Source organism: Lutjanus erythropterus, chromosome 14, assembly GCF_056507025.1.
Source record: "Lutjanus erythropterus isolate fLutEry1 chromosome 14, fLutEry1.hap2, whole genome shotgun sequence".
Lineage (NCBI taxonomy): Eukaryota > Metazoa > Chordata > Actinopteri > Lutjaniformes > Lutjanidae > Lutjanus > Lutjanus erythropterus.
Genome location: NC_139330.1, coordinates 3,608,526 through 3,635,000, shown reverse-complemented (window position 1 = coordinate 3,635,000; position 26,475 = coordinate 3,608,526). Strand labels below are relative to the sequence as shown.

The following is a 26,475-nucleotide window of genomic DNA, read 5'->3' as shown; positions in this document are numbered from 1 at the left end:
GTCGCGCCTACAAACAGAACAGGGACTGAAGAGAACACACCAGAGGAACGCACACATTTATACAGGCACACACATACGTAACAATGACATATGGAATGATGTGACACATATGAGCTCTGAGGGTGTGTGTGTGTGTGTGTGTGTGCGTGTGTGTGTGTGCGTGTGTGTTTGTACATAAAAGCTGCGTCAATCAACACGATCATCAAAAATACATCAAAGGCTCAAATAAAGATGAAGAGGAGCTGCTGCAGTGACTGACAGCCTGAACATAATCAATGGATCTGCACAGAACACAACAACATACGCTCTGAAGAACAAGGGTTCCACAAAGGGTTCTTCTACCCAGAACCATTCTTTGAAGAAAAGGATTAGTCAAGGGTTCTTCTACCCAGAACATTTTCTTTGGAAGAAAGGGTTGGTCAAGGGTTCTTGGTAAGACTAACAGGCTCCATTAAGAATCCCTTTTCACCAAAAAACCCTTTCAGCACGGGTTCTTTGCAGCATAATATAAAAGGGTTCTTGGAAGAACCCCTTGTGTGGGATCTAGAGAAAAGCCACAGAATACAAAAGGATTCTTGGAAGAACCCTCTAGATTGGTTCTATATAAACCCCCTTGGAATATAAAAAGGTCCTGTGTAGTATCCCCTGGGTGGGTTAGCACCCTTAGAAGGTGGAAAGATTCTGGATAGAACACCCAGAGTGGGTTCTGGATTTGAACCATTGCACCGTAGAAGGGTTCTCTTTTAGAACCACTTATAGGGACTTCTGAGTGAAACCTTTGAGAGATGATTCTAGGTACAGTATAATCTTTTATGTTGGGTTATAGGTAGAACCATTTGCTTGTGAAGAACCTTTTTGAAGAAGGGGTGTGTCAAGGGTTCTTTATAAGACTAAAGGTTCCATTAAGAACCATTTTCATCCAAAGAACCCTTTTAAAAGAAAGAGCTCTTCACGGAATATTGAAATCCTTGAAGAACACTTCTGTCAAGGGTTCTGGGTGGAACCATTCACGGATGGTTCTAGGTATAACCCTTTATGTTGGGTTCTAGGTAGAACTCTCTAAAAGGTTTCCCAGTTTCCCAACCTTTATAAAAGGTTCTACCAGGAACCTGGGGACAAACTGAAGAACCCTTTATGGTTCTAGTTAGCATCTTTATTTCTAAGAGTGTATATAGAACCTGGAGATGTAACCAGCACATCTCTGTGGTTTATGAACCATTAAAGTGATTCTGATTATTACAAATTTCACTCATCATTTGTCACTAATTGCTAACGAGCTGTTATAACCTCTGTATGTATAACTCCACAGGAGATGTAGATTGTTACATTATTACATTATTTTCTCTATACACCATCTGTCATCAGATATCCAACATTTAAGTCACTGTCAACAATAAGAAATAAAAATGAAATGCATGCTACGAGAGCAATTAGACAATTAGACATTTGAGATTTGAGATAATCCAAACAAAGTGATAAAGTGATTTGTACGTTACTTATTATTGACAATAGATTTGTTAAATGAATGCTGAGAAATAAACTTATTTGTTCTGTTGCTGAAAGTAAGATGAGAAGAGTGTCACCGCATTCATATCTGTACGTTAAATATGAAGCTACATCCAGGAGTTTGTTAACTTAGCTTAGCATAAAGACTAGAAACTTGACTTTGAGCAAAGATTACAAATAATAACTTAAACTGAACTGAACTTTTCACCAATTTACTTTGCCATCACACAGGCGTTTCTTATATTGTTATCTTCAAACCAACCAAACTCCAAAGGTAAAAGGTAAAATGACTGATTTTGCAGATGGAGTTTGGTTGATTTGGAGAGAGCCATATTTGGCTTCTATAAAGGCAGTTTCCCGTTGAGTGTGATCACAGCAGAGAGAGAGAGAGAGAGAGACCGAGAGAGAGACTACGAATATGGTATAAAACTTGATCATATAGCTTGAAGTGTGTGAACTACACTGCAAACCGGAGTCTCTGTTACAGTGAGAAACAAACTAATAGACCCACATTTTATTCGCTCTTCTCCTCTGTCTCATCTCCTTTTTCATCTCCCTGCAGTTCTCATGTATTATGGGGCGTTCAATTTAAACTGGAATGTCAGAATTTTGAAAATTATGTTTGGTGTTCAAGTTTGCAGTAGTGTAAAACGAAGTTGTTATTAATAGTACTGATATGAGTAATCCTAAGACTTGAAATGGAAGAAATGAACATGAACTTGCTCTTTTTAAGTGTGAACTTGCACAGCACTCTGTACATCAGTGTATAATTATCTGCCAACAGTCCAAGTCCTTGAACCTAACCCACACCTCCCTCACAGCTCCCTGGGGATGATGGTGAAGGGCCGGATGGGGCAGGAGGCCTCCAGCTCCAGAGCCGTCAAGAAGCAGTCAGGGGCCTGGCTGGAGTCCCGCGACTGCAGGGCCTCGCCCAGGCCGCTCCACGCCTCGTGCGAGGTGCTGTGGACCTGAACCGCATCACGTAGGACCTTCTCCCCGAGGTGGACACGCCCGGTTTTAACCAGCAGACGACCCTGGACGGACAGATAGATAAAGGGGTAAAAGAGAAGGGAAAGATGAGAAACGCAGTTCCTCAAACCAACCAAACTCCATATGAAAAATCACTCACTTTACCTGCAGAACACAGGAGTTGCTGGTCTACCTCTTCCTCAATTTGTTGGTTTGTTTGTGTTTTTGTGAGACTTCAATGAAACTGAACTATCCTTTTAAATGACTGATAACACACAATAACACAAACAAACTAATGATCAAGGCTGTGGTCAACCAGCAACACTGTGAGGTAAAATTATTGACCTCGTCTATGGAGTTTAGTTGGTTTGGAAAAGGCAATATTTGGCTTATATAACGGCAGTCTCCTATGTGAAAAGGATGTCTGACTATTTGAACTTCAGGTCTCAGTTTTGCACATGCACTTGCTACATATGGCTCCTTTAAGTGGCTAAAAGACTTTTTGCTGCTGAATCTGTCCACAGTGGGACATTGCTTAGCTTCCAACTGGTGTTCCTCTCTGCTTCTGCAAACTGGAGGCGTGTCGACCATTTACTGTAGGTAATACACTGAGTATGGATAAATACCTCATACAGCCCAGCTTCAAATGATCCAAACTAGACGATTTTTGTAGTTCCTGAAAAGTTGAAACTTTTCAGAATGAAAAACAATTCAACGGACAGTAAGTTCAAATAGAATAGAGTATTATTTAAAATGTACTTGCTGTGTTTTGTACTTTGTGTTAAAACTGAATTAACCTCACTTCTGAGGTCAGTCACAGACTAAAACCCGACCTGTGGCATGTTCACAATGTTCACAATACATGATGGTGATAGTACATTTAACTTCACTACCTTGTCCCTAATATTCTTTTTTTTATCCTAAATATCTACCATTAAAACATTTTTCATGGCATGATAAGATCAAGTAAGCAGATGGTGGCTTTTTGCAAAAAATCCAAATCTTGGATTATAATGCCTGCTGTCCTGTGGACTAGTTTAGTACAAAAAAAACAAAAAACAGCAACAACAGCCAACTGTACTACACTTTACTAGGGTCATATTTAACTGGGATTGTACAACTAAAGGGACAAAATCCACAAATCGTGAGATTAGGAGCAGCCCTGTGCAGGAAGATGATGCAGTGTTTTAGTCGGGCTCACAGAGACACACAGTGATGAAAGTTGATGCTCGAGTCCGAGGAGAGACTGCAGGTCACAGGGACAGTTAAAGCACAGCCTCTCTGTTTAGACCTGCAAAACTGTGGCTTTCAAACTTTCAGGCAAAGGGAAAGGTTTGTAATGTAAAAGCAGAATGAAAAATTAACTTACTGTAACCTAAAGGGATTGTTTGGATTATTTATGAGGTACTTATTGATAGTCAGTGTATTATCTACAGTAGATGGAGGTCAACACAGAAGCTAAATACTGCTGAGGACAAGGTTAGCAACCAAAGCTAGTTTAGCCACTTAAAAACAATTTACGTCAGGGGTCTGCAACCTTTACGAAGAGCCAAAAAGGAATTATCTCTTTTCCCTGAAGACTTTTTTTGATTTGGCATCCATAGTTAGCTCATGGAGGATCAAAGTCACACAATAACACAAACAAACTAGCTGTTCAAGGTCAAATAATCAGAATTATCCCTTTAAATCCAGCTGAAAAACCTAAACCATCACACTGACAGGTTCCAGACTAATTCACGTGTACAAATTAGTCTTACTGAAAGAATAATAATGCAAGTTTTTACAGAATATATAATTTTCTTAAATATTGAAATGAATTAAAATCTCTGTTGCTTATTGGGAGGCAGAAATATCTCCTTATATTATATAAAAATGGTTTGTGCTAATAAGTTTTCAGTTTGTGTTAAATAGAACCAAAACATTTAAAAGACACTAGTACGTTCCTTTACAGAACATGTTGTTCCTAAGTGTTCATTTGTAGTGGCGTGCTGGGCAGCGAGTGCCCAGGGCTCTGCCATGAAGAGGGGTGAGTATGCATGCAATCTCCACTGGTTTTATACATGTGTGTGTATGAACGTATATAAACTGTACGTGTGTGTGTGTGTGTGTGTGTGTGTGTGTGTGTGTGTGTGTGTGTGTGTGTATATGTGGCATAAAAAGCTGAGGAAGGAACAAATGAGAAATAACTGACATTTCATGTAAACTGTGTGGACATACGAAGTATAAACTGTCAGTGGTTGTATGTGTCTAAACTAGAAATAAGGGTTATGAAACTTCTTCTTCCTGGGGTTCTAACAAAACCTTTTGCTTCTGAAGAACCCTTTATTTGAGGAAATGGTGGACTGAGGTTTCCATTAAGGACCCTTTTGATCCAAAGAACCCTTTTGGGAACAAAAAGTTCTTAAAGAAGTGTTCTACAACTATTCAAACATTAATGTTTCAAATGCTTAATTTGCATCACATTTTACTTCCAGGTGTTCGTGTTTTAGCTGACTCATACACCTTCAATTCTAACTGTTTTTTTTATTAATTATTGAGATTTTTATTTATTCTTATTATTGTGACATTTTTTTATACTTCCTGTTGCCACTTTTATGTACATTTCTCTTTGGCATTTTTGTGTCTATGAGCTTTAATTCAGCCTCAACCTTCATATATTTCCAAGTTAAAATAAAGGATATATCTGGAATCCCCTTTATCAATTAATTTTACTTCATAGAATACAATACGGTTCTTTTTAGAACCCTCAGAAGACAAGAGGTTTATAGGTGAAACTCATAAAAAAGGGCATTTTAAATCCCCTGGATGGGTTCTAGATCAAACCATGGGAATATGAATGGATTCTTGGTAGAACACCTCTGGATGTGTTCTAGATAAAACCTTTAGAAGGTGGAAAGGTTCTGGATAGAATCCCCAGAGAGGTACCTGGGTGGAACCACAACACCATGGAAGGTAGAACCTCTCATAGATGGTTCTAGTTATAACCCTTTTAGGGTGGGTTCTAGGCAGAAGCTCCTGTGTGTGCTCTAAATGAAATCCTTGGAACATAAAAGCGTTCTCATTTGATTCCCAGTTCTACAACTCCAGAAACCTTCCCCAGAGTTAACGATGTAGTGAATACAACATGAAAGAGGCGTTCATGGACTCTTCTCATGAACACACATCATGGATGATGTCAACATGTTAAAGGTCAGTCAGAACTTTGTGTGAGTGTGTTTCTGTCTCTGCAGCTCGGCTCAGTCGGGGGTGAGGTGTGTTTGAGAGCCTGACAGCGAAGGGCATCACACAACTGACCAACAGCATGGAGTCAAATCTGCCTCACACACACACACACACACACACACACACACACACACACACACACACACACACACAAGCTACAGTGTCACATGCACACTCAAGGTGACAACAGGCAGGTTGCACAATAAATATCATCCCCTCCCTTACTTTGCCTATCTACACACACACACACAGGCACGCGCACACACACACACACACACACACACACACACACACACACACACACACACACACACACACACACACACACACACTGAGCAGGCCTGAGGTCAGACAGACAAGCCTTGTTATGCAGTCTCTGCTCACAAGCTCCAGATTAATTGGGCTGAAATTCACATAGCTGTCTAGGGGCTCTGATGCAACTTTCAATAAAAGCACACACACTCATGTACACACACACTAACACACACTCTCTCTTCCTCCCTTCCCCCGGTCTCCTTTTCTTCACTGAGGAAAACACAGAGGAAGATCGAAACTCTTGGGTACGGAGAAAACCTGTCACAGGATGTACACACAGGGTTAGGAGCTTGTGCATGAGTGTGTGTGTGTGTGTGTGTGTGTGTGTGTGTGTGTGTGTGTGCATGCACGAGTGTGTGTGTGGCTGTGTGATGTGTTCCTCGCCGATGGTTTGGCCACTTGCTTCCGCATCTTACTGTCTGTGCTCCTGTCTCCAGACTCACAGAGGTTACATTGTTCCAGCGTTTCTAGCATAAACACAGTTGGATAGAGGGCTAACACACACACACACACACACACACACACACACACACACACACACACACACACACATACACACACACACACACACACACACACACACACACCCTTCCATCTGTGCCACATGTCAGTTATGCTGGTAACCATGGAAAAGTTGATCCTTCTAGGTCAGCGGCTCAATCAAATAAACATGACTGTATATACTGTGGTCTGATATAAACACAGGACAAGCTGACAGTACAAACACCAAAATACACACACACACACACACACACACACACACACACAGGCCAACGGTTGTCTGTAAAACACTTAAAGGGATAGTTCGGATTATTTGAAGTGTGGTCGTCCATAGTCAGTGTCTTGCCTACAGTAGATGGCGGTCAGTTTTCAGATGCAGCAGAGAACTGGTATACTTCAAAATCATTTTACATGTACGTGTACAAGTGTAAATGTATATTTAGAATATTTTCACCATGTGCTACCAGACGGCCTTTTCTGACAGGAAACTGCAGTTATATAAGCTAAATATCATTCGCTCCAAACCAACCAGACTGCATAGAAAAAATCAGTAATTTCAGCTTGCAGAACACGGTCAAACGATGCAAAGATGTTGGAACAGTGTAAAAACAAACCAAGATGGGTTTGGTGAGTTTTATTTTGTTTTTGTCTGGTTTGAACGATGCCCACGATGATAATATTTTGCGAAAGGAGTCCGGATAGTTTGTTTCTGGTTAAACAAAACATATCTCTAAAATCATCTCTCACTGGAGCGATCCTTTCCATAACGTGATGAGGTATCTGACAGCGTGTCTGTTGTGCTCCATTTCCTCCATTTGTGGTTTGTGGTGATTTAGAGACTCGGTTTGTAAAGCTTACAGCCCGTCATGTTGTTGCATTGCTCTGTGGACAGTGGCGCAGATAAGAAACAAGAGCTGAAACCTTTTGTTTCACCTTCTCTCATCAATTGACTGACAGCACATGTTATCACCAGAACTCTAAATAGGTGTGCCAGCTAATATAAAACTATATTTCTCATTCACCTTCTTTATAATTCCTCATTAAAATGTTCTACATGTGCATTTTTGTAGCTTCCTATCTGCTTTTCCTGATACTGTAATGACAGGAAAAAACACAACCAAATGATCGACTGCAATCATCTCAGTCAACTGAGGGATTTTCGACCGATGATTCAAATCTTCAACTATCAGAGGGCAACAGACCTGACACTGATCGTCTTATCCCACTCTTAGAAATTTCCCAAAACTATTCCTTTAAGTTGTAGATGAAAAGATGGACAGGACAGAAAATGAGTACGACTGACACAGTAAAGAACAAACAGTCTGAGGGTGCAGGAGAGTGAGCCGATAGGAAAGGAAATGAGTGAATAAATGTGTGTTCAAGAACATTTAAATTGCCACCAAGTGTTTCTGGCATCACTCTGATAAAACTGGTATCTATTGGTTTTGCTTTAATTACTCGCAGCCATCTGTCTCCCGTTTTACCTCAGCTGATCCCATCGGGCTTGGCAGCGCAGGTTCGTTTCTTGTCGTGCCATTAAAGCACAACCGAGCGGAGCTGAGCCAAACGGAGCGGGAGTGGGCAGTCGTGTTTCCATCCATCTTTCAAGCTAAATTTAAGCAAACTTTTGAAATGATGCAAATGCAAAACAATATACAACATTTAATCAAGTGTATTTCCATCAGCGAGATTGAAGAGCTTCCTGAATGTCACAAACAAACACACCCAACACAGATTTGATTATGGGATTGATTAGCATTGGGGAAATGAGTTTTTGTTCTTTGGTGTCAGCTGATATTATTCATATTTCATCCTGTGCAAAGACAAAAAGTGTACTCTGTAATATTCTGACATACCGACTACAGCTAAGCAGCCACCACAGAGATTTATTTATTTATTGGAATAATATTTATTGGATAACTTCTTTATTACTCAACAACTTCTGCTGCCTCAAGCGAGCCTCAAAACTTTTCATTAAATCATAGTTTGTATAGAAATACCAGGATGCAAATCCAGCTAATAAAGCCACACACTGATTAAAAGCTACAGTATAGGCTTTAAAGGGAAAAATCTCCTCTGGCCTGTAGTGCTGTTTATTCTTCTAATTGTTTATATGTGTGTGCATTAGACTGTCATCATACTGTCATAACCATGTCATGACACCTGCCGTGAAAATGAGGGAGTCTTTAAGAACGTTGGATGTATCTTGCAAATCAATTGTCTGATGCAGTTTTCTAGTTTTCTGATCCAGAGGTTTTCAGATCTAGAGTTTTGTGATCCTGAGTTTTTTTTTTTTCTGATCCAGAGTTATCTTTTCCCTTCCTGTTGCCCTCTTCCCGTGTGACTGTGTACATGGAAGTGTGCCATGTTGACTTTCATACTTGTTATATATTTATATAACTGCTCTAATCTGTAGAGAGGTGAGAATGTACTTTAAAATGCAGAAATTGATTCTAGATGCTTCTTTCTCACATGTTCACACCACATGATTACATTCACATACAGACACGAACTGTTCACTGTGCAAAAATATCATTCAGGTGCATCTCAGGGCAACTGCTGCAAATACTGCAATTTTCATATCGCAGGAGGTGCAATGTTTGTTGTGTTAAAAAAATAATTTTATATTAAATTCCTGTCCTGGTGCGGAGATGTCCCGGCCTAAACATCAGATTCCTCAGACTTCCTCATCTTTGTAGAACTATTTCCATTATATTCATTATCAGTTCATCTGTCAATCAATTGATTAGTTGTTTGGTCCATAAAATGTCATAAAATGCTAAAAACTGTTAAAAAGCCCAAGATGACGTCCTCAAATGTTTTGTTTTGAGATTCAGTTTACTGTCAGAAACAAGCACAGACACGAGAAAATATTCACAATTAAAGAAGCTGGAATCAGAGAATTTGGACAGCTTTTTTTTTAATTGTTCAGCCCTATATGCCAACTTGACATTAACCACCATAACCTGTTAATGTCTCTGTTATGACAATTTGCCAGAATCAAATTTAAAGAAATAGATTAGCTTTATATTTTAACATGACTTCAAACTGTTGTATGTGTTTGGTTTTGACACTGGCTGTCATGAGATCATTATAAGAACAGTATGAATTCATCCCTCAACACTAAGTAAAGTGGTACATTTTGGCCTCGTCACAAAGATGTCAGTAAGTTTAATTACACTGTCAAATGCTACGGTAAAGTAAAAGTGAAACTGTCTATTAAGAGATTACTGAGTGAGGGAAGTTGAGTCTAACATGACGGAGGTAAATACAGCAGCGTCTCCCTGCCTGACCAGACTTAACCACTGATGGGATTAGAGGTTCAGGTAAAGGCTGTCGTCAGTTCAGTGGCAGGGCATCAGGCCACTGGGTTACTCTCAGAGTGTAGTACATGTTGGACTGCAGGCTTTCAGCAGACTTGGGTTTCAACTTGGGTGACATAACATGCCCTCTTGGCTGCCATATTGCATTATTATGGACCTGAACCACGCCGTGCACGCGCACTTCACCATCACCGGACTAAAAAGTTTCCAACCTCAGACCTAAATTGAAGTATTTATAACTTTATTTTTATTTTCCGGTCGGTCTGGTCAGTCACATCTCTTCAGCTCTGTGGGCAGCAACAGCAGATTGCATGTCTAAATTTAGAGTTTCAGCTGTCTCCACACTGTCTAGAAGACATTCGTTTCTCTGCTGTTTTTTTTTTTAAAGTGGGATCTAATCCATATCACCGTTATGTCACCAACTGATTTTGTGTCTTTGTCATATAAGTATGTATCAAGCAGTCAGGGCTCTCCAAAAGGATATGGAGCAGCCAGTTCATTCATGAATGTTTCTGAGTGTTTTTACTGCCATTTCTGCATCACCTTATATTGTCTTGGTGCTTTATGTAAAAAATATATACATGTTAAAACTTTAGAAATGAGAAATAAATGCATTTAGGCTGAGTTAACAGGCAGTAAAACAAATCCTTGGGAATAAATGACATGTTATTCTTCATTTATCTATTTAACAGATGTTATGCTGTATTTGGTTACAGTCTTATATCTCAGCATTGGTCTCATGTGTTGATCAGAGCTGAGATTAAATGTTCGGTTGGGCTTCAGAAAATTTTCAGATCTCAAACTGGGCCGTGACGTTCTTCAGTTTGGGAATGACTGCAGTACGTTTTATTTTAGTCAGCGTGACATGATATTGACCGCGCTGACCTTCACATGTTAAGCTTGTCCATCATGGTCTGCACCTCGATGGCACATTTGCACAGCAGACGACATGTGTATGTGTGTGTGCGTGATCATGTGGTGTGTGAACATGTGAGGAAAAAAGTAGCATATAAAGTGCATGTCGGATCAATTGATCCTTCGCTTGGGTTAGAAACTGTAACTGATTCATGAGTTTGGAGGGTGGCATCTTTTTGTAATTTTTGAGAACGGAAAACATGTGTGAAGAATAGCATAACCAGACGCCCTAAAAGTTCAGGACAGTTCTGGATTACAAGTCCTGAGTCCTTTCCTTTTTGATTAAATCAGTTATACAAAGAGCAATGCAACAGCATGACAGGCTGTTAACTTTACAAACCAAGTCTCCAAATCACCACAAACCACAAAACTACCTGATGGAAGCAAAGAGGAGTGATAGAAACACAGAGCAGCTGACGCGCTTCATCCACACGCACCAGCAGAGCCTAGTCTAGCTGGTAAAACATACTCATGTAGGCTCATAAGAATTTAGTGTAGCACTCTGCACTGTAAAAAGAAAGGACAAATCGTTGAATATTCCTACAGGAAAGCCAAAAATGTTTGTGAGTTCCTACAGCTTAATGACAATCTTGTATTAAACTGTATTAACTGTATTAAAATGTCTGTAACACACCTGTCACCTGTCACGATGCTTCATATCATCATCATCAGAATCTTTAACTGATCTTCATTAAATTAATAACAAATTATGTTTCTCTAAATGATTCTATTTTAATACTGATTGATGTTAGCATGTCCCGCTAACTAGCTGACTACCTGCTGCAACGCTACCTGCAGACAAACTTGTGTTAGTTAGATACCTCTGCAAACTCATGGTAGCGACAGTAACTAAGGAAGACGGGGCTTAACGAAGGCTCAATTTCACCTCTCTACAGATTAGAGCAGCTATATAAATATATAACAGTGTAACACACACACACACACTCACATGGGAGGATGGCGACAGGAAGAAAGAAAAGGGTGAGACAGGAAGAGAGGAAAAAGGAAGGAAGCAAGGAAGGAAGGAAGGAGGGAGGGAAGGAAGGGAGGGAGTGTGAACGATCTAAACTGGGAACAATGAACAGAGAGAGAAAAAGAGAGCGAGGTGTCAAAGAAAAAGGAAAAAATAAGTGAGCCCAGATGAGCCATACATAGCAACGAAGGCACCAGCCAACTCCCAATCGTCTCTGTGATGAGGAGGAGAGCCCCCCCCAGACACACACACACACACACACACACACACACACACACACACACACACACACACACACACACACACACACACACACACTCCTTCTGTCTCTCTCTCTCTTCCTCGGTGGTTATCAGAGGTCTTGCTCAATAGAATATATTTCCCTGGTTGCTAGGCAATCCCATAAAGCGGCGAGAACGTGCAAAGTGTTATAAATAATGTATTTGCATTATCTAATCAGCTGACAGCCACCCCCATCCACACAGAGAGGAGCAGACAGACAGACAGACAGAGAGTGAGACAGAGAGTGAGACACACACACAGATGGGGGGCATTTGATAATTGGAACGCGATTAATTCAATGAGCACAAGTCCTCATCCTTGAGAGTATGCATGCATATGTGAAGCAGTGTGTATGAATATGCTTCGGTGAGAGAGGAGGAAAAGTAGTGTGTGTGTGTGTGTGTGTGTGTGTGTGTGTGTGTGGGTGTGTGTGCGTGTGTGTGTGTGTGTGTGTGCAGCTGACTCAGAGCAGGCTTTGGCTACAGAACAGGAGGGATGGGATGTGGAGGATGTTGGGAGTGGGTCAGATTCATTTCATACCATCGCCGGAAGCGAGGCTGGGCCGTGTTTCAGTATCAGCTACCCATCAGAACACACACACGTGCACAGAATGAACGCACGCACACACCTATCAAGCAAACACTTTGCATAATAATGAGGTTAACAGCACAGACGGACACGTGTGGAGAAGCAGACATGGTCAGGGTCAGGAAGGTTACTTTAAAAACGTACACTTTTGTGTTGCTAATTTTAGCGGTTGGTCTGTGTAGCTAACACTAGTGGTTGACCTGTGCAGCAAGCGGTTGTCTGTGTGGCTAAAGTTACTTGTTGTTCAGTTTAACTAACGTTAGCAGTTGGTCTGTGTGGCGAATGTTAGAAATTGGTCGGTGAGTGTTAGGGGTTTACCTGTGTAGGTAACATCAGTAGTTTGTCTGTGTCACTCATGTTAGCGGCGAGTCTGTGTACAGGACCGGTTGGTCTGTGTAGCTAACACTAACACTGTTTACTACATGTAACTGTAATCTTATTCTGACTTTTTCTGTGTCTGTAATTGATTACATTTACCTTTTTTGTATCCTAATGACATAACCCCATTATATGGTTTATACCATGATGGATGCTTCGGTTTAGCCTGTGGACTCATGACCAAGACATTTAAATCTGTAGCACACACACACACACACACCCATGCACACATGCGCGCGCGCGCACACACACACACACACACACACACACTACATGCAGCATACCATCATCCTATACTGGTTTTCCTCACTACCACACCCTCATCCATCCAAAAATACCCTGAAACCAGCAGCTGACCAGAGCTGTGAGTCACTGTCTGATCACTGCATTTCTCCCTCTCACACTCACACACACACACACACACACACACACACACACACACACACACACACACACACACTGTGCACCCGTGTGGACATGGCTGATGCTAATATGTAGAGGTGGAGTGAGTAAAGTGGTGTGTGGTGAATAAGGGAGGATGGTGGTGGTGTGTTATGATGAAGTACACCGCAGGGCTGCTGAGCTCCTCTATGGCTTCCAGTGATGGGGTTTCCCTTACTCACATTTCCCTTTTTTCCTCATCTAACGTGGAGAAAATTGCGACTTCACTCTGCTCTGGTTGGCTCGTGTGAAGCTCCGCAATGCTGACTTCAACCTTAAACCTTAAAAAAGTTAATTTAGTTTTGTTAATCTGAGTCAGGCCAACAATGATAGAACATCATACAGGGTTAGTATGGCTGTGTCTATTAGCTGCACAGACCAAGTGTTAATGTTAGCTACAAAGATCAACCATAATTGGTATGATGATGCATTATAATTTATTTTGGTCCTAATTAACACTTTCACACAAAGATAAATAAGTAACAATCATGACAAACAAACAAAAAAAAAAAAAAACAAGACAAACAAAACAGAAGCATATTTCTGCTCTTATAAGAGTGAATTCCACTATTATTGTCAGCCAAAATACAACAAAAATCTACATGAATGTTGTCAAGGGTTAAAGAAATCCATAATAAAAAAGCAATGGAGCTGCAGCCAGCAGGAGTTTAGCTGAGTTTAGCATACAGACTGGAAGCAGGGGAAACCGTGCAACTGAAGTCGCTGCTCCCAGATGTTTTTTGCCAAGAAATGGTTAAAATATGTGACTTCCAGTAAATCGTAAATTAGGGCTTTGACGCTAACTGCATTACCGGAATACCACAGCCATGTGATGACTACTGCGGGGGTTGATCTCATTACCGTCATCACAGCAAATTTTATTTTGAGGGGTCAATCTTGCATAATGCTAGAGACCATGAATCTATGAATTCACCTATGGATCAGTGCTGTCCCACTCAAGAGTGTAACACAGCCTCTGATTGATCAACACACTCAACCCAAGGCAGTGGGTGGCTAACAACATGCTAACAACAACAGCACATGTTGGATTTATCATTATGATGAATTTACAAAGTCTCCTAAAAGATGCTGCAGTTCGAGGTTGGATTTCAAAGTTTCTCAAAGGGATTGATCACAATGTACTGATGTTGTAGACAAAAAAAGTCACATTATTAGTAGCCTTTCCTGGTTACTTCAGGGCAAACCCCCTTCATTTCTCCAGCTGGAAAACAAGACACAGGACTTTTCTTTTCTTCACTCTGTAACCTAAACTGTACATTTACTGCCACACTGACAACCTACTGCTCTGCTGGCAGCACCTTCACTTTCAGACTGCTGCTCGTTGTCCTTCATGTGAACACAGCACACACACCACTTTATTCCTTTAACAGTATCCCTCAATAAAGTCCAGTAAAACAGAATTATTTGGGCAATCGTGGTAAACCGCCATCCCACAGGAATATACTGTTTTGGAAATTAAACAGCTGTATAAATTAAAAAGCATAAAAAACCAAAGTGGTGGCCTGCTAAAGCTCTTTATGCTCTTTATACATGCATTTTTGTATTTCTAACCTTAAGTAATAAATTGTGCTCAATTTAAACTGTCTGAGTGTTTTCTTACTTTCAGACTAGTCTAAATTAAATTTTCTGTTTAATCAACAGGGAAGGTAGTTGCCAGGAATATGAGTCCATACATTGTTTTTTTTATGCATAGTATGTCTTCAAGATGCATACAAAATAACTGCAATATCCCCAATTTGATTCTGAGACTATTGTTAGATATCATATCTTTCTTGCACTCCTATATTTTCTGTCTATATCTCAACTGTAAGCTGTCCAATAAAGGCAAATAAAATGTCTGTTTTTTTTTTTTCAAAACCTCTCTGGAGTCTCCACATTGATGATACTGTCTCAGAACAATGTCTATAAAAAAAATCCACACTGCAGGAAGAATTTCATTGTGAAGCCGCAGTCGGAGTACGTCATGTTTTAAAAGCTAAAAAAGATCTTAAGGACATTCAAGGAAAGTACAGTATGTACTTTTGCAGAATAATAGCTCAAGAGTAAGAATATCAACCAAGAATATCATCAGAATTCCCCCTTAAGGCAGAACAGAATAAATGGGCCACCGGCACACAAAGTGTCCACAGCAGATACAGTGTAAAAATAAATGCACGGAGCCACAGAGACACGGAGTAGCAGCAACTGTAGGTTGTATCCTGGCAGGAATATGGGCAGCGCTCCAAATAAAATGTCCCACACACTGTCCCACTTATAGGCCCCATCATAATGCAAAGATGCTCCATTAGTGCGTCTAATAAATAATCCACAGAGTATTCTATACAGCAGAGGTTCATATTCTCATCTTCTCCATCAGGCAGAAATTGACGTATTGCATTTCACTCAGGTGAATCTTTAATTTTTTCAGTTTCAAAGTGCAGCCCCGACACGCCGTTCACTTTCATGTGCACACCGTCACACACCACACACACCCGGTTCAGACAGTGTGCATGCGCGTGTGAACGTGGCTCAAAGCTGAAGGATCTACAGTGAAGATTCAGACTAAAAACATGGTGTAAATGATGTCTTGAAAGTCAACAAGGCATACTGGGGCTTTAGGAGACTTGGATTGCACCAGAGGCATTTTATGTTTTTTTAATGTTTGAAAACTGGTTTAACTGTTTGGGTGTTTTGTGGGCTAAAAAATAAACAATCTGCATGAGAATGAATTTGATTGAATTGAATTGTCCCAATTCTAAATTCTCAGGTTAGCGCCTACAGACGACGTGTCTTAATCCAAGTGCATACGTACAGTTAACTCAAAGCACAAATCGTGCACACGAGCGCCAAATCCGTGGAGGAAAAGTCACAAACACAATCATGCACATGCACACTCACACTTTGAGACTGAGAACACATCTGCCCTGTAAGAGACCCAGAGTAGGACACTGCCAGCTGGCTTTGACTCAACTTTTCACCCCCTGGGATTGGTTCTCCCACAGGCCAAATATGGAAGAGACGCGTACCTCCGTCTACCCCGATGGGACTGCTCTGCACACACACACTCACACACACACACACACACACACACACACACACACACACACACACACACACACACACACACCCTCACTAAAGTGCACAGTAGGAGCAAAAGCATTAGCCTTATGTGGTCACAAGGTGGCCAGTACTTAAGTCAAAGAGATATCAACCAGCACATCTATGGTCACTATGGAGACCACAGACATTGTGTGTGTGTGTGTGTGTGTGTGTGTGTGTGTGTGTGTGTGTGTGTGTGTGTGTGTGAGTGAGCGCATGTCGGGCAGTGTGAGTCTTGGATTTGAGGAATATCCCTCCCTGCTCCCTTCACCATGACAACAGAGAGAGTTCAGAGGTCGGAGCAGCTATGGTTAATCCAGTGGATCATCTGGAAGACAGACTGGGAGAGAGATGAGCGCAGGAGTGGGTGGGAGTGGGCGACCGAGGATCTTTATAGTGCGGAAATGAGAGAGAGAGAGAGAGAATCTGCTCTGATGAAAGAAGTGTGGGGGAGTGATCAGCACAGAGAGAGAGAGAGAGATAGATAGATAGAGAGAGAGAGAGAGAGAGAGAGAGAGAGAGAGAGAAAGTCTTTGAGCAGTATTTGTCATTTGTTGGTGGTGGACCAAAGTTTGTTTGTTTCTATTTTCTGAAATTTTAAATTTGCCCACAACAAGTGAACACGTCTCAGAATAGGACGGAGCTGTAATGTCACCATTAAAGGAGAAATCTGTAAATATATTCACTGTAATTTATCATAAAATGGCCACAATAAGTTCTGGGTCTACCACAAATTGTTTGTTTGTTTGTGTTTTTTTGAGACTTCTGTGAATTAAGATTAATTAAGTAATTAAGATCTTGTTTTAAAGAAGAAATCTATAACATATTTACTGCAGTAAATCATAAAATGACTATGATATGTCATCAGAGATTAAGGAAACATGTTGAAATAAGTTGAAATACCATCGTCTCTGACAACATCACTGCAGCCACAGTGTCCCCCTTCAAAATTTCTATTCTGGCCCTGAATTATTGTTGTGGTTTGTTTGTTTAGAGTTCAAATCAATGCCGAATGTTCGCTGACTGAATAAGTGTCTCTTTATGAGCTGTACGATATCATTAATAATCTTTTAGAAGGAGTACATGTTCATAACATTCAGCAAAATTTTAACGGAGTTTGGCAGACAGTGAGACAGGCAGTCACTGAACTCTGAGCGTGTATTTTCAGAGCAGTGGGCTTTTGTTTTCAGGATAATGGGCTCAACTTTACATTGACAGACCACTGACAGCTGATCAGCTTACAGTGTAGGACTCGCTGTCACTTGTTTACAGTGTTGTCCGTGGCTACAACTCTCTATTTGGACCGCAGGACTCATTTTTGGACGTGCAATTGCTACATATTGCTCCTCTAAGACCATAAAGACCACAATCCTGACACTGACACAGTGCAGAGCTGCTCTGGTAATAATTATGAGAAGCTGCCATCGCTGCTCCCTGCTTTCAAAGCTAAAATTTGCAGCTGATTTCTGTTGAATAAAAATAATAATTTGGATTATTTGAGGTGGGTCTGTATGAGGTACTTAACCATAAACTGTTGAGTACAGGGTCAGTAATAAAAGGTATTTTAGATGCCTAAAAGAAGGACAATTAAAAAAAGAACAATAGAGGTTTAAGTGCATGCTATATTTAGAATATCTTCACCACTTTACCTTGCAATCAGACAAACTTTTCTGCTGTCTATATATACATATATATATATATATATATATATATATATATATATATATATACATATATGTATATATGTATATATATGTTTCTTCTCAGAGAGAGACAACTAATCACAGTATAGTCAAGTACCCGAGGCAAACTTAATGCACAGTCTTTTAAAACAAATGAAGGGATCTGTTCAGTTCCACCACCACACCTGACTCATCATAATGAGCTATTGATTAGAAATTGATTAAACATGCCAGGATACATGAATGCTGTGATGAAGAGTCACGGATATTGCACCTGGTATTGATTGTTGAATCCTTTCAGAGGAAACACATCGTTATCTTTGATGATTTATTCATAAATGTGTTTAGTAACTATTTGTGTTGCCATAGTCAAATGAGTAAATAAACAAAGAAATCATAAACTGTCTGTGGTTTTTCATTGTTTGGTCTATAAAATGTCAGAAAAATGCTGATCAGTGTTTTCCAAAACCCAAGATGACGCCCTCAAAATGTCCTGTTTTGCCCATAACCCAAAGATTTTCAGTTTATTGTCATGAAAGAGTAAAGAAACCAGAAAATATTAACATTTAAGAAGCTGATTGATCAATGATCAAAATAGTTGCAGATTAATTTAATAATTAATTCATAATTGATTAATCGTTGGAGCTGTAGTTTGGTAAAACTATTTCTTTTTCTTTACCTGTATTACAGCAGTGTGTGACTGTGCTGACGTCCACACAACAGTGGAATGCATCAGTTTCGTAAGACACCATATTTTAAACTGTTGAGATTCAGTAACATGTAAAGACAAAGATCTTACTGAACGTGAAACTACATGTTCTGAGCCAACTGTGTGTGTGTGTGTGTGTGTGTGTGTAGAGGTTACAGACAGCTAACAAAATTCAATTTTGTCTAATTTAATTTGGGGGATTTTAGAAAAACACTCACATTTGTGTTCATTCCTGTGAGTGTATGTGACTGCGTGTGTGAGTCTGACTTCATCCTAAACTTCTTGCGTAACTCACAGTCTAATGTAATTTAGTGAGGTCAAGTAAAGCATTAAAATGTGTGTGTGTGTGTGTGTGTGTGTGCGCGTGTGTGTGTGTAGCTGCATGCTAGGGTGCGTACATGCTCATGTTCGGCCTCCATCTTACTTCAGTGGTAATTTAACAGACTCAAATAAAGCATTTAAAAAGTGTTAGTGTATCCATGCATGGTGTGTGTGTGTGTGTGTGTATGTGTGTGTGTGTGTGTGTGTGTGTGTGTGCGTGCACGCTGACCACTGAGCATAATGTGACATTAATTCTAATTTCATTTAGCAGCCTCCCCAGCTCTCACCATGTGCACCAGTATGCGCTCTCCTGTAGGATGGATGGCCAGCGCGTCGTCGTACAGCCCCTTGGCTTCGTCCAGTTGGCCCCGCAGCTCGGCCAGGCGGCCCCGCTGCAGCAGCACCGAGTGCGAGTTGGGGAAGATCGCGCTGGCCTCTGCGATGCAGAACTGGGCCTCTTTTAGCCGACCATCCGCCATGAACAACTCCCCTGGAGGAGGAGGAGGAGGAAGAGGAGGAAGAGGGGTGAGAGAGGTGGCAAAAGCAGACACTTGACTAAAAAAAGATAAAAGTAGAAGTAGTGATTCAACTGTGAAAAAGTGAAAAAATTCAAGCTCTGAAATGTACTCAAAGTATAAAAGTAAAAGTCACCCTGGCTGAACCTCATATCATTTTAATATAATTCAAAGATTATTAAACTGAAACCAGTCTAACATCAAATAAAATAAACACACAAGTGTTTTTGTATAATATCGCCTCTATCGCGTCTTGGGTTCAACTAAATCAGGGGTCAACAGTCTGTATTATCAGAACCATTTTTGGCTTTCATTTTTGTTAGACTCCTAAAAAACTCACTATTTATATTAATATTTTCACCACTTCCTGTCAAACAGCCTTCTCTGACAGGAAACCGCTGTTCAGTCCAACATCGCTCTCTCCAGACCAACCAGACTCCATTGGAAAAATCTGTAATTTTATCTTAAAGAACAGTGGAGTTGCTGGTTGAATCTGAACTATCCTTTTCAAACACCAAAGTCAGGGTTTGGTGGGTTTTGGAGAACGATACTTAGTGTATACAAAGACAGTTTCCTCTCAGAAATGTCTTTATTTTTTTAAGTTTTGCTGCTGACCCTATCCTACACCAGTACTCCTGCTGTTTCTCCAAACTGGGGGTGTGTTGACCGCCATTTACTGAAGGTAACACGAAGAAACCCCACACAACCCCACTTCAAATAATCCAAACTATCCCTTTAACTGCAGCAGCATCATGTTTAAATGTAAACTGTGCAGCATTCAAATACAAACACAAAACACTACACTTGGATGGACCCCCCCCCCCCCCCCCCCCCCACACACACACACATGGACGGCGTGAAAGAGAGAGTGGGAGCAGTGTACTGCCTGGGAAGTCATGAAAGTCTTGCCTAAATATGGCCATCGCATACTAAAGCTGCCTGCCTGCTTTCTTTGCTGCTGCTGGGAAGATGAGGACGAGCCCCAGACACACGCACACGCACACACACAGAATCACGCCTACAAGCACATCTTTGTCCAATAAGACTTGGACACAGAGCTGACCGGAGGGACCCGCCCCCTGAGGCAGGAGCAGACCAATACCTAGCCGGGACGCCGACGCAGGGAGCTGCCCATCATTGTCATGAGTGGACGGCGGGTCACCACCCAGAGAAACCCTGAGAAAGAAACTCTACACACTGACAGCTCTGTGTGTGTGTGTGTGTGTGTGTGTGTGTGTGTGTGTGTGTGTGTGTTACAGAGAGAGATGGTGCATTGTGTTGTGCAAATATGTCGTGCACGCCGTCTGCTCCTGAGCGCCGTGTGAACCCATGTGTGTGTTTGGTAGCGGATGTTTGTTTACCTGTGTCTCATGGATGCACAGATGGGAAATACTTAGTGCATGCATGCTACCTCTGCGAGATGAAAAAGAGCCATTTCGCAGCCTCGGGGTTCCTTTTCATAGCTTCACTTCGGGGAAAAAGGATTCAGTGAATGCTCTCTGGTTATGTAAGACCCTTTCCTGCTGCTCACCTGAGCTCTCAGCACAAAACACACAATTATATCAGTGCCTGCATGTATACAGTCTGTTTATACGTCTGCAGGTATGAGTGTGTGGCGCAAATGATAATAAAAAAAAATCTATATTGATATATTGGCCAATATACTTTATATAATAAATATACAGTGAGCTGGTCTTTGTTGTGAAGATGTAAATAATTATTATAAATAACTATAATTAAAAACACAAATAGAGCAAACTATATATGCTTGTATTAAACCTGAATTAAGAAAAAGTATCAAATATACATGAAATGCTGCCTATTAAACTAACAAATCAATCAAAACAATCTGCATTATGTTTTGTTTTTTGTATAGGTGTATATCTCTTGTGTTCTTTCATGTATTTATTTTTGCCCCTCCCCTAAAAGGAAATTGATGTGGCACATTTTACAATTTTCCTTTAAAACTTTCCTTAAGATATGGGAATTCTTTCCAGGAAGTCTGGTTTGGTGTAGTTGACTTATTGTGGCAGAAACAACAGAGTTTTGGAGTCACACACTATGCACTGCCAGAAACCGGTTATGATAGTGAAAAGGTGTGAAAATCTGTTTTAAATCGAGAAAAAACAGGAGGATTGTGATTCTGGAATGAAAGAGAGCGAGGGCAATGACAAACGTTAGTTTCCAGGAGGGTTGGCAAGTGTGTGACGCAGGACACAAACCAAACTTCAAACCACAGAGATTCAGTCAGAAGCTACAGAAGTGCTGAGAGCTGAACGCACAGACACTCTAAAAAGCCTTTTTCATCCCGTCCACAGTGCACGAGGCATGAGTTGAGTCTCGGCTCTCTGGAGCAATCAATATCTTGGTCACCACGGTGATGATAATATATGATTGGCTGCGACGACACCAGTGCTTTTCTGAAAAATTCTCAAAAGGAAACGCTTGGAGCTCTTGCGTAAAAAAGAAACAAAAAAATGCCCCGAGGTTAAACAGCACTGAGTGTTTAAAGAGGCCTCTGTGTGTGTGTGTTTTTTTTTTCCTCTGTGGCCAAGAGAGGAAGTGACCGATGAGGAGAGGAATGCTGGGAAGGAGAGAGGAGAGGGGTTATCGGGTGTACAACCGTCTCAGCCCTGAGTTAGGGGACACACCCCTGCTCTCACACGCACACAAACATGGAGCTGAGTTCAAACCAGCAGCGAGCATGTTCTATTTTCTCAGCAGAGTTCAGAGGCTGGACGTAGAAAATGCCCTTCAAATTACAGTAGGCCACGGGGGATGTGACCCCGCGCTGCCTGCACTGTAACACACTGGTATGCCGGTTGCATCACTGCCTTCGCTCGGCCGCTGTATGGATTCCCATCCCCGTTCTCATGCCTCGTGCACTGTGGACGGATGGAGTGTTGTTTGTGCGGAGCATCTCTGTGTACTCCCCTGCCTTCATTTCAGCGCTCTGCTCTCCTGTGAACTTCCACAGGCTGACTGAGGCTGAAGGGCTGGAAGTAATAGTGGTATGCATCACTGCCATTCTGCCCTTAATAGAGCTGTGACCACATGTATGCAGGTACAGCTCGCACTGCTGCTGCTGCTGCTGCATGAGGTATGCAGCCTTCAATGGGACTGAAATGGTTCTACCTACTAAATTGTTAAAAATGTCCTTGTTTACAGTTGTTTGTGAAGGCAGAGATAGTAGAAAATGGGTCAGTAATCACATTAAATTATGTTGTTTACACAATAACAAGGCTACAAATAAATCATCTCTGGCAGGAATTGGTTTGTTGTACATCTACTGTATATCCCTTAACCATACATACATGACCTGAAGTGAAATTCTGTGACTGTTGTGCTCAAAACGTGACAAAAATGTGTGCTCACATTGTAGCAAGCAAATAAACGATATCTGACTCCCCAGAGAAAGTGAAATAAATTCAGCTGCGCTTGTAAGCAGGTCAGTAAGCTGTGTAAGACAGTCAGGAGGCGCAGCTCTCACAGCAGCATCTGCACAGCCTGCACAGATTTTCATTCAAAAGGTCCATCAGATATTCCAGTTTTTATTCAAGTTTGTGGGGTCTAAATATTGATCCTTCAGGTGCACCACAGGTTCACTCTCTAGATGTAGAGATGAGATCAGCTCAAAGCATCACTTTAGTACTTCAGGGGCTGGAAACTTTATTCACTTAATGCTATAATATATAATATTTCCAATAAAACTTTTTTCAGATATAATAATATTAGTAGACATTTTCCTCCAAAAGTATTTACCAGTTTTTTATGCAATATGGCAATGCTGCTGCTGAAATAAAACTCAAACACTGCCTGACATGTGACGTACATTGTTTTTGGAAATATGACTCATGACATGCAGTAACTAGAAGCATACGATTCAACTTCTGATGGTTTAGTGATCAAAAAAGCGAACAAAAATCAGTAAATCAGAAAATGAAATCGCAGTACCTAAGAAAGGCAAAACATATCAAATCGATAACAACGTATTATGATAATAGACCATGAGGAGATTGTGAGTGTATCGTCTCAGTCCTGCAGTGCTACCCTGGCTGTGAGTCTTGTTAGAGATTTATTTCTGGAGTCTTTCCAATAAAAACTAGAAAACTAGAAAGCTTTAATTGTCTGAATGTCCATTTTGCACTTGCCAATTGGATTATTATTCATAAAGCTTAATAACACTGGAAAACACAAAAGCATGAAATCTGATTACTGTCGATCGGCAGTTTCCTCACAGTGTTTTTTTTAACTTGAAGTCAGTAAATATATGGCCACAGTCTTCCAGTTCTCCCAGTTCAACAGTAGATTTACTCTCATGGCTGATCTGCATCACAGAGAATGAAAAGAGAAAGAAACTTCCAGAGATTCCAACCTCAGCGTTTTATAAATTGTGTTTTAGTCGTGTTTGCTGTTGTCGTACCAGCCTGCAGCCAAATACGCTCCAGGGTCGTCCAGATGTAGGTGGGTCCTTGGCGACGGGCGGAGCTGATGTCCGACACCTCAGAGAGCGCCGCCTCCAGACGGGACGCTGCAACTGACGAAGGGCTCAGAGAACCTGTGACAGGAAGTGAAGAGAGAAGAAAAATACCAAACATTAAGATCAGATAAACCTTATCAATCCCACACTGGGGGAAATTCACACGTTACTGCAACAGCAAGGATTAAAAGCCCAGGTAGAAAAAAGAGTGAGTGATAAATAGACTACAAATAAAAAGCAAAATGTATTTTAGCACTCAGCCAAACTCCATTGATGAAATCAGTAATTTTACATCGCAGAACACCAGGAGATGATGGACTAACGCTGCCTTGATCTGTTAGTTTGTTTGTGTTATTCTGTGACTTGGGTGTTTTGAGAAGTTAGTTAGGATTCACCACAGTCGACACCAACTCCCGCGTTCTGCAGGGTAAAACTACTGTTTTGCCGAGGGAGCCTGGTTGAATATGAGAGAGCAATATTTGGCTTATATAACAGCAGTTATATTTGTACACTAAAACATTTTTGCCACTTTAGCTTGCTGTCAAACAGTCTTTTCCCTCAGAACGAGGGAGTTGCTGGTCTACTGCTGCCTTGATTTGTTAGTTTGTTTGTGTTACTGTGCGACTTTTCCCCACTTCAAACAATCTGAACTATCCCTTTAATATGTCAGAGACACTGAATGACATATAGGCATGAAAACACCAGTTTGACTCAAATATGTAGCAAAAACATTCAAACTCAATTCAAAAACCTTCAAATATGACATTTCTGATCATGAAACAGAGCTCATTTGTTCGTTTCCCATCAGAAAATAATAACTTGACAGCAGTGAGGAAAACAAACAGTGATTCTCCTTTAATCTTCAGAACATCAAATCATTTCCTGTGACTGAGTGTGACGACAGCAGACCTCTGATCCTGCAGGAATCACAGGTGAGTCACATAACTGATATTTAAACAGCACATCTGCTCCCACAAACTGTATCGCAGACAGGCAAAGACGGTTTTAATCCACAACAGGTCAAACTCTGGGGGATACGGACTGACCTGCACACTCACCTTTCTCACTGGTATTTACTCTTCAACACCAGAGGGAAAAGGAGGATGTGTTTAACTTAAAATAATTGATTCAGCGGTTTGAAACCCAAATATGAACAGTGGCAGCCCCACATTAGAGTGAAAGAGAGAGAACAGACCGGTGGAGGCGTCCTGGAAGTCAGGCAGGGTGAGGTGGATGGAGGGTTTCCTGGCTCCAGGGCTGACCTCTGCCCTCTCAGCCATCGGTATACTGCTGCTGTCGTCTGTCTCACTGCAACACACACACACACACACACACACACACACACACACCAATGAAGACATGAACAGTACAGCTGCAACGATTATTCAATAATAAAGAGAAACTATACAGTTGTAGGTGACATTGTTACAAATGCAGTCAAGTGTAATCAAACTGCATGAAAACTGGATGTGTATAATTATTTAAAAGCTAAACAGCTAGCTCACTTTAATGCAAAAAAATATCAGCAATCCAAAGTTACTGTGACTGTTCTGAAGATTGGCAGAATTTTTTAGGTGTAAGAATCAGAGATTAATTCAGGTTTTTCACTGCTGGTCTATGAACATTTCAGTGGTGTGATGCTAACTCTACCATCCTGATAACAGGCTTTGTGTCCGTGCAGACTGTAACTTGTATATTTCAGCAGCTGACAGTGTTCACAGTGACTACATTTAGAGCTCAGACACTGGCAGAGATGACCAGCAAGCACAGAAGAGACCATAAGAACACTATAGCGCATAAAGTGAAATTCTTTCCTTGTTCTGAAACTGATTGTTAGTAACAGTTTGACCAGTCTAAAAAACAAAAACATGTCTGATTTGTTCTGTGTGACAAAATATCTTCTGTCATCACCCCCTTCAGTAATTAATACCTTGATTTTTGTGTTTTATAACAAAGAAAGAGTATAAAAGTAAAACTTTTTTTTTGAAGAAAATCATTCCTTTCTGTCACATCTTAATAGATGAAACCTTAAGCAAGACATGAGCACATCTATCTGCAAGCCACCTGACCTTCTTTAGACCCTGTTTAAAATATTATAGGATGTTGTTATTATATATTTAGAGTGCCTTTAGAGTTCCTGTTATTATAATGAATAATAGAGCACTTTACTGCACATCAGTTTTGCAGTCTAAAATGTGACAACTTTAAGGCTCAATATCTCAAAACCACTCAGATTACAGATAGAGGCTTTTATAT

General features: G+C 40.8%; 1 protein-coding gene across 1 annotated transcript in view; it reads right to left on the bottom strand.

Moving 5' to 3' along the window:
* Nucleotides 1-2,097: 2,097 nt before the first annotated feature.
* Nucleotides 2,098-26,475, bottom strand: part of ttc7a (tetratricopeptide repeat domain 7A) — a 65,773-nt gene continuing 41,395 nt past the window's right edge. Inside the window, exons 18-21 of the mRNA XM_084736293.1 lie at nt 25,415-25,527; nt 24,163-24,297; nt 19,512-19,714; nt 2,098-2,540 (exon numbers count right to left, since the gene is read on the bottom strand). Of these exons, the coding sequence (XP_084592419.1) occupies nt 2,322-2,540; nt 19,512-19,714; nt 24,163-24,297; nt 25,415-25,527 (670 nt within the window). The 3' untranslated portion in view covers nt 2,098-2,321. The remainder of the gene's footprint in view (nt 2,541-19,511; nt 19,715-24,162; nt 24,298-25,414; nt 25,528-26,475) is intronic.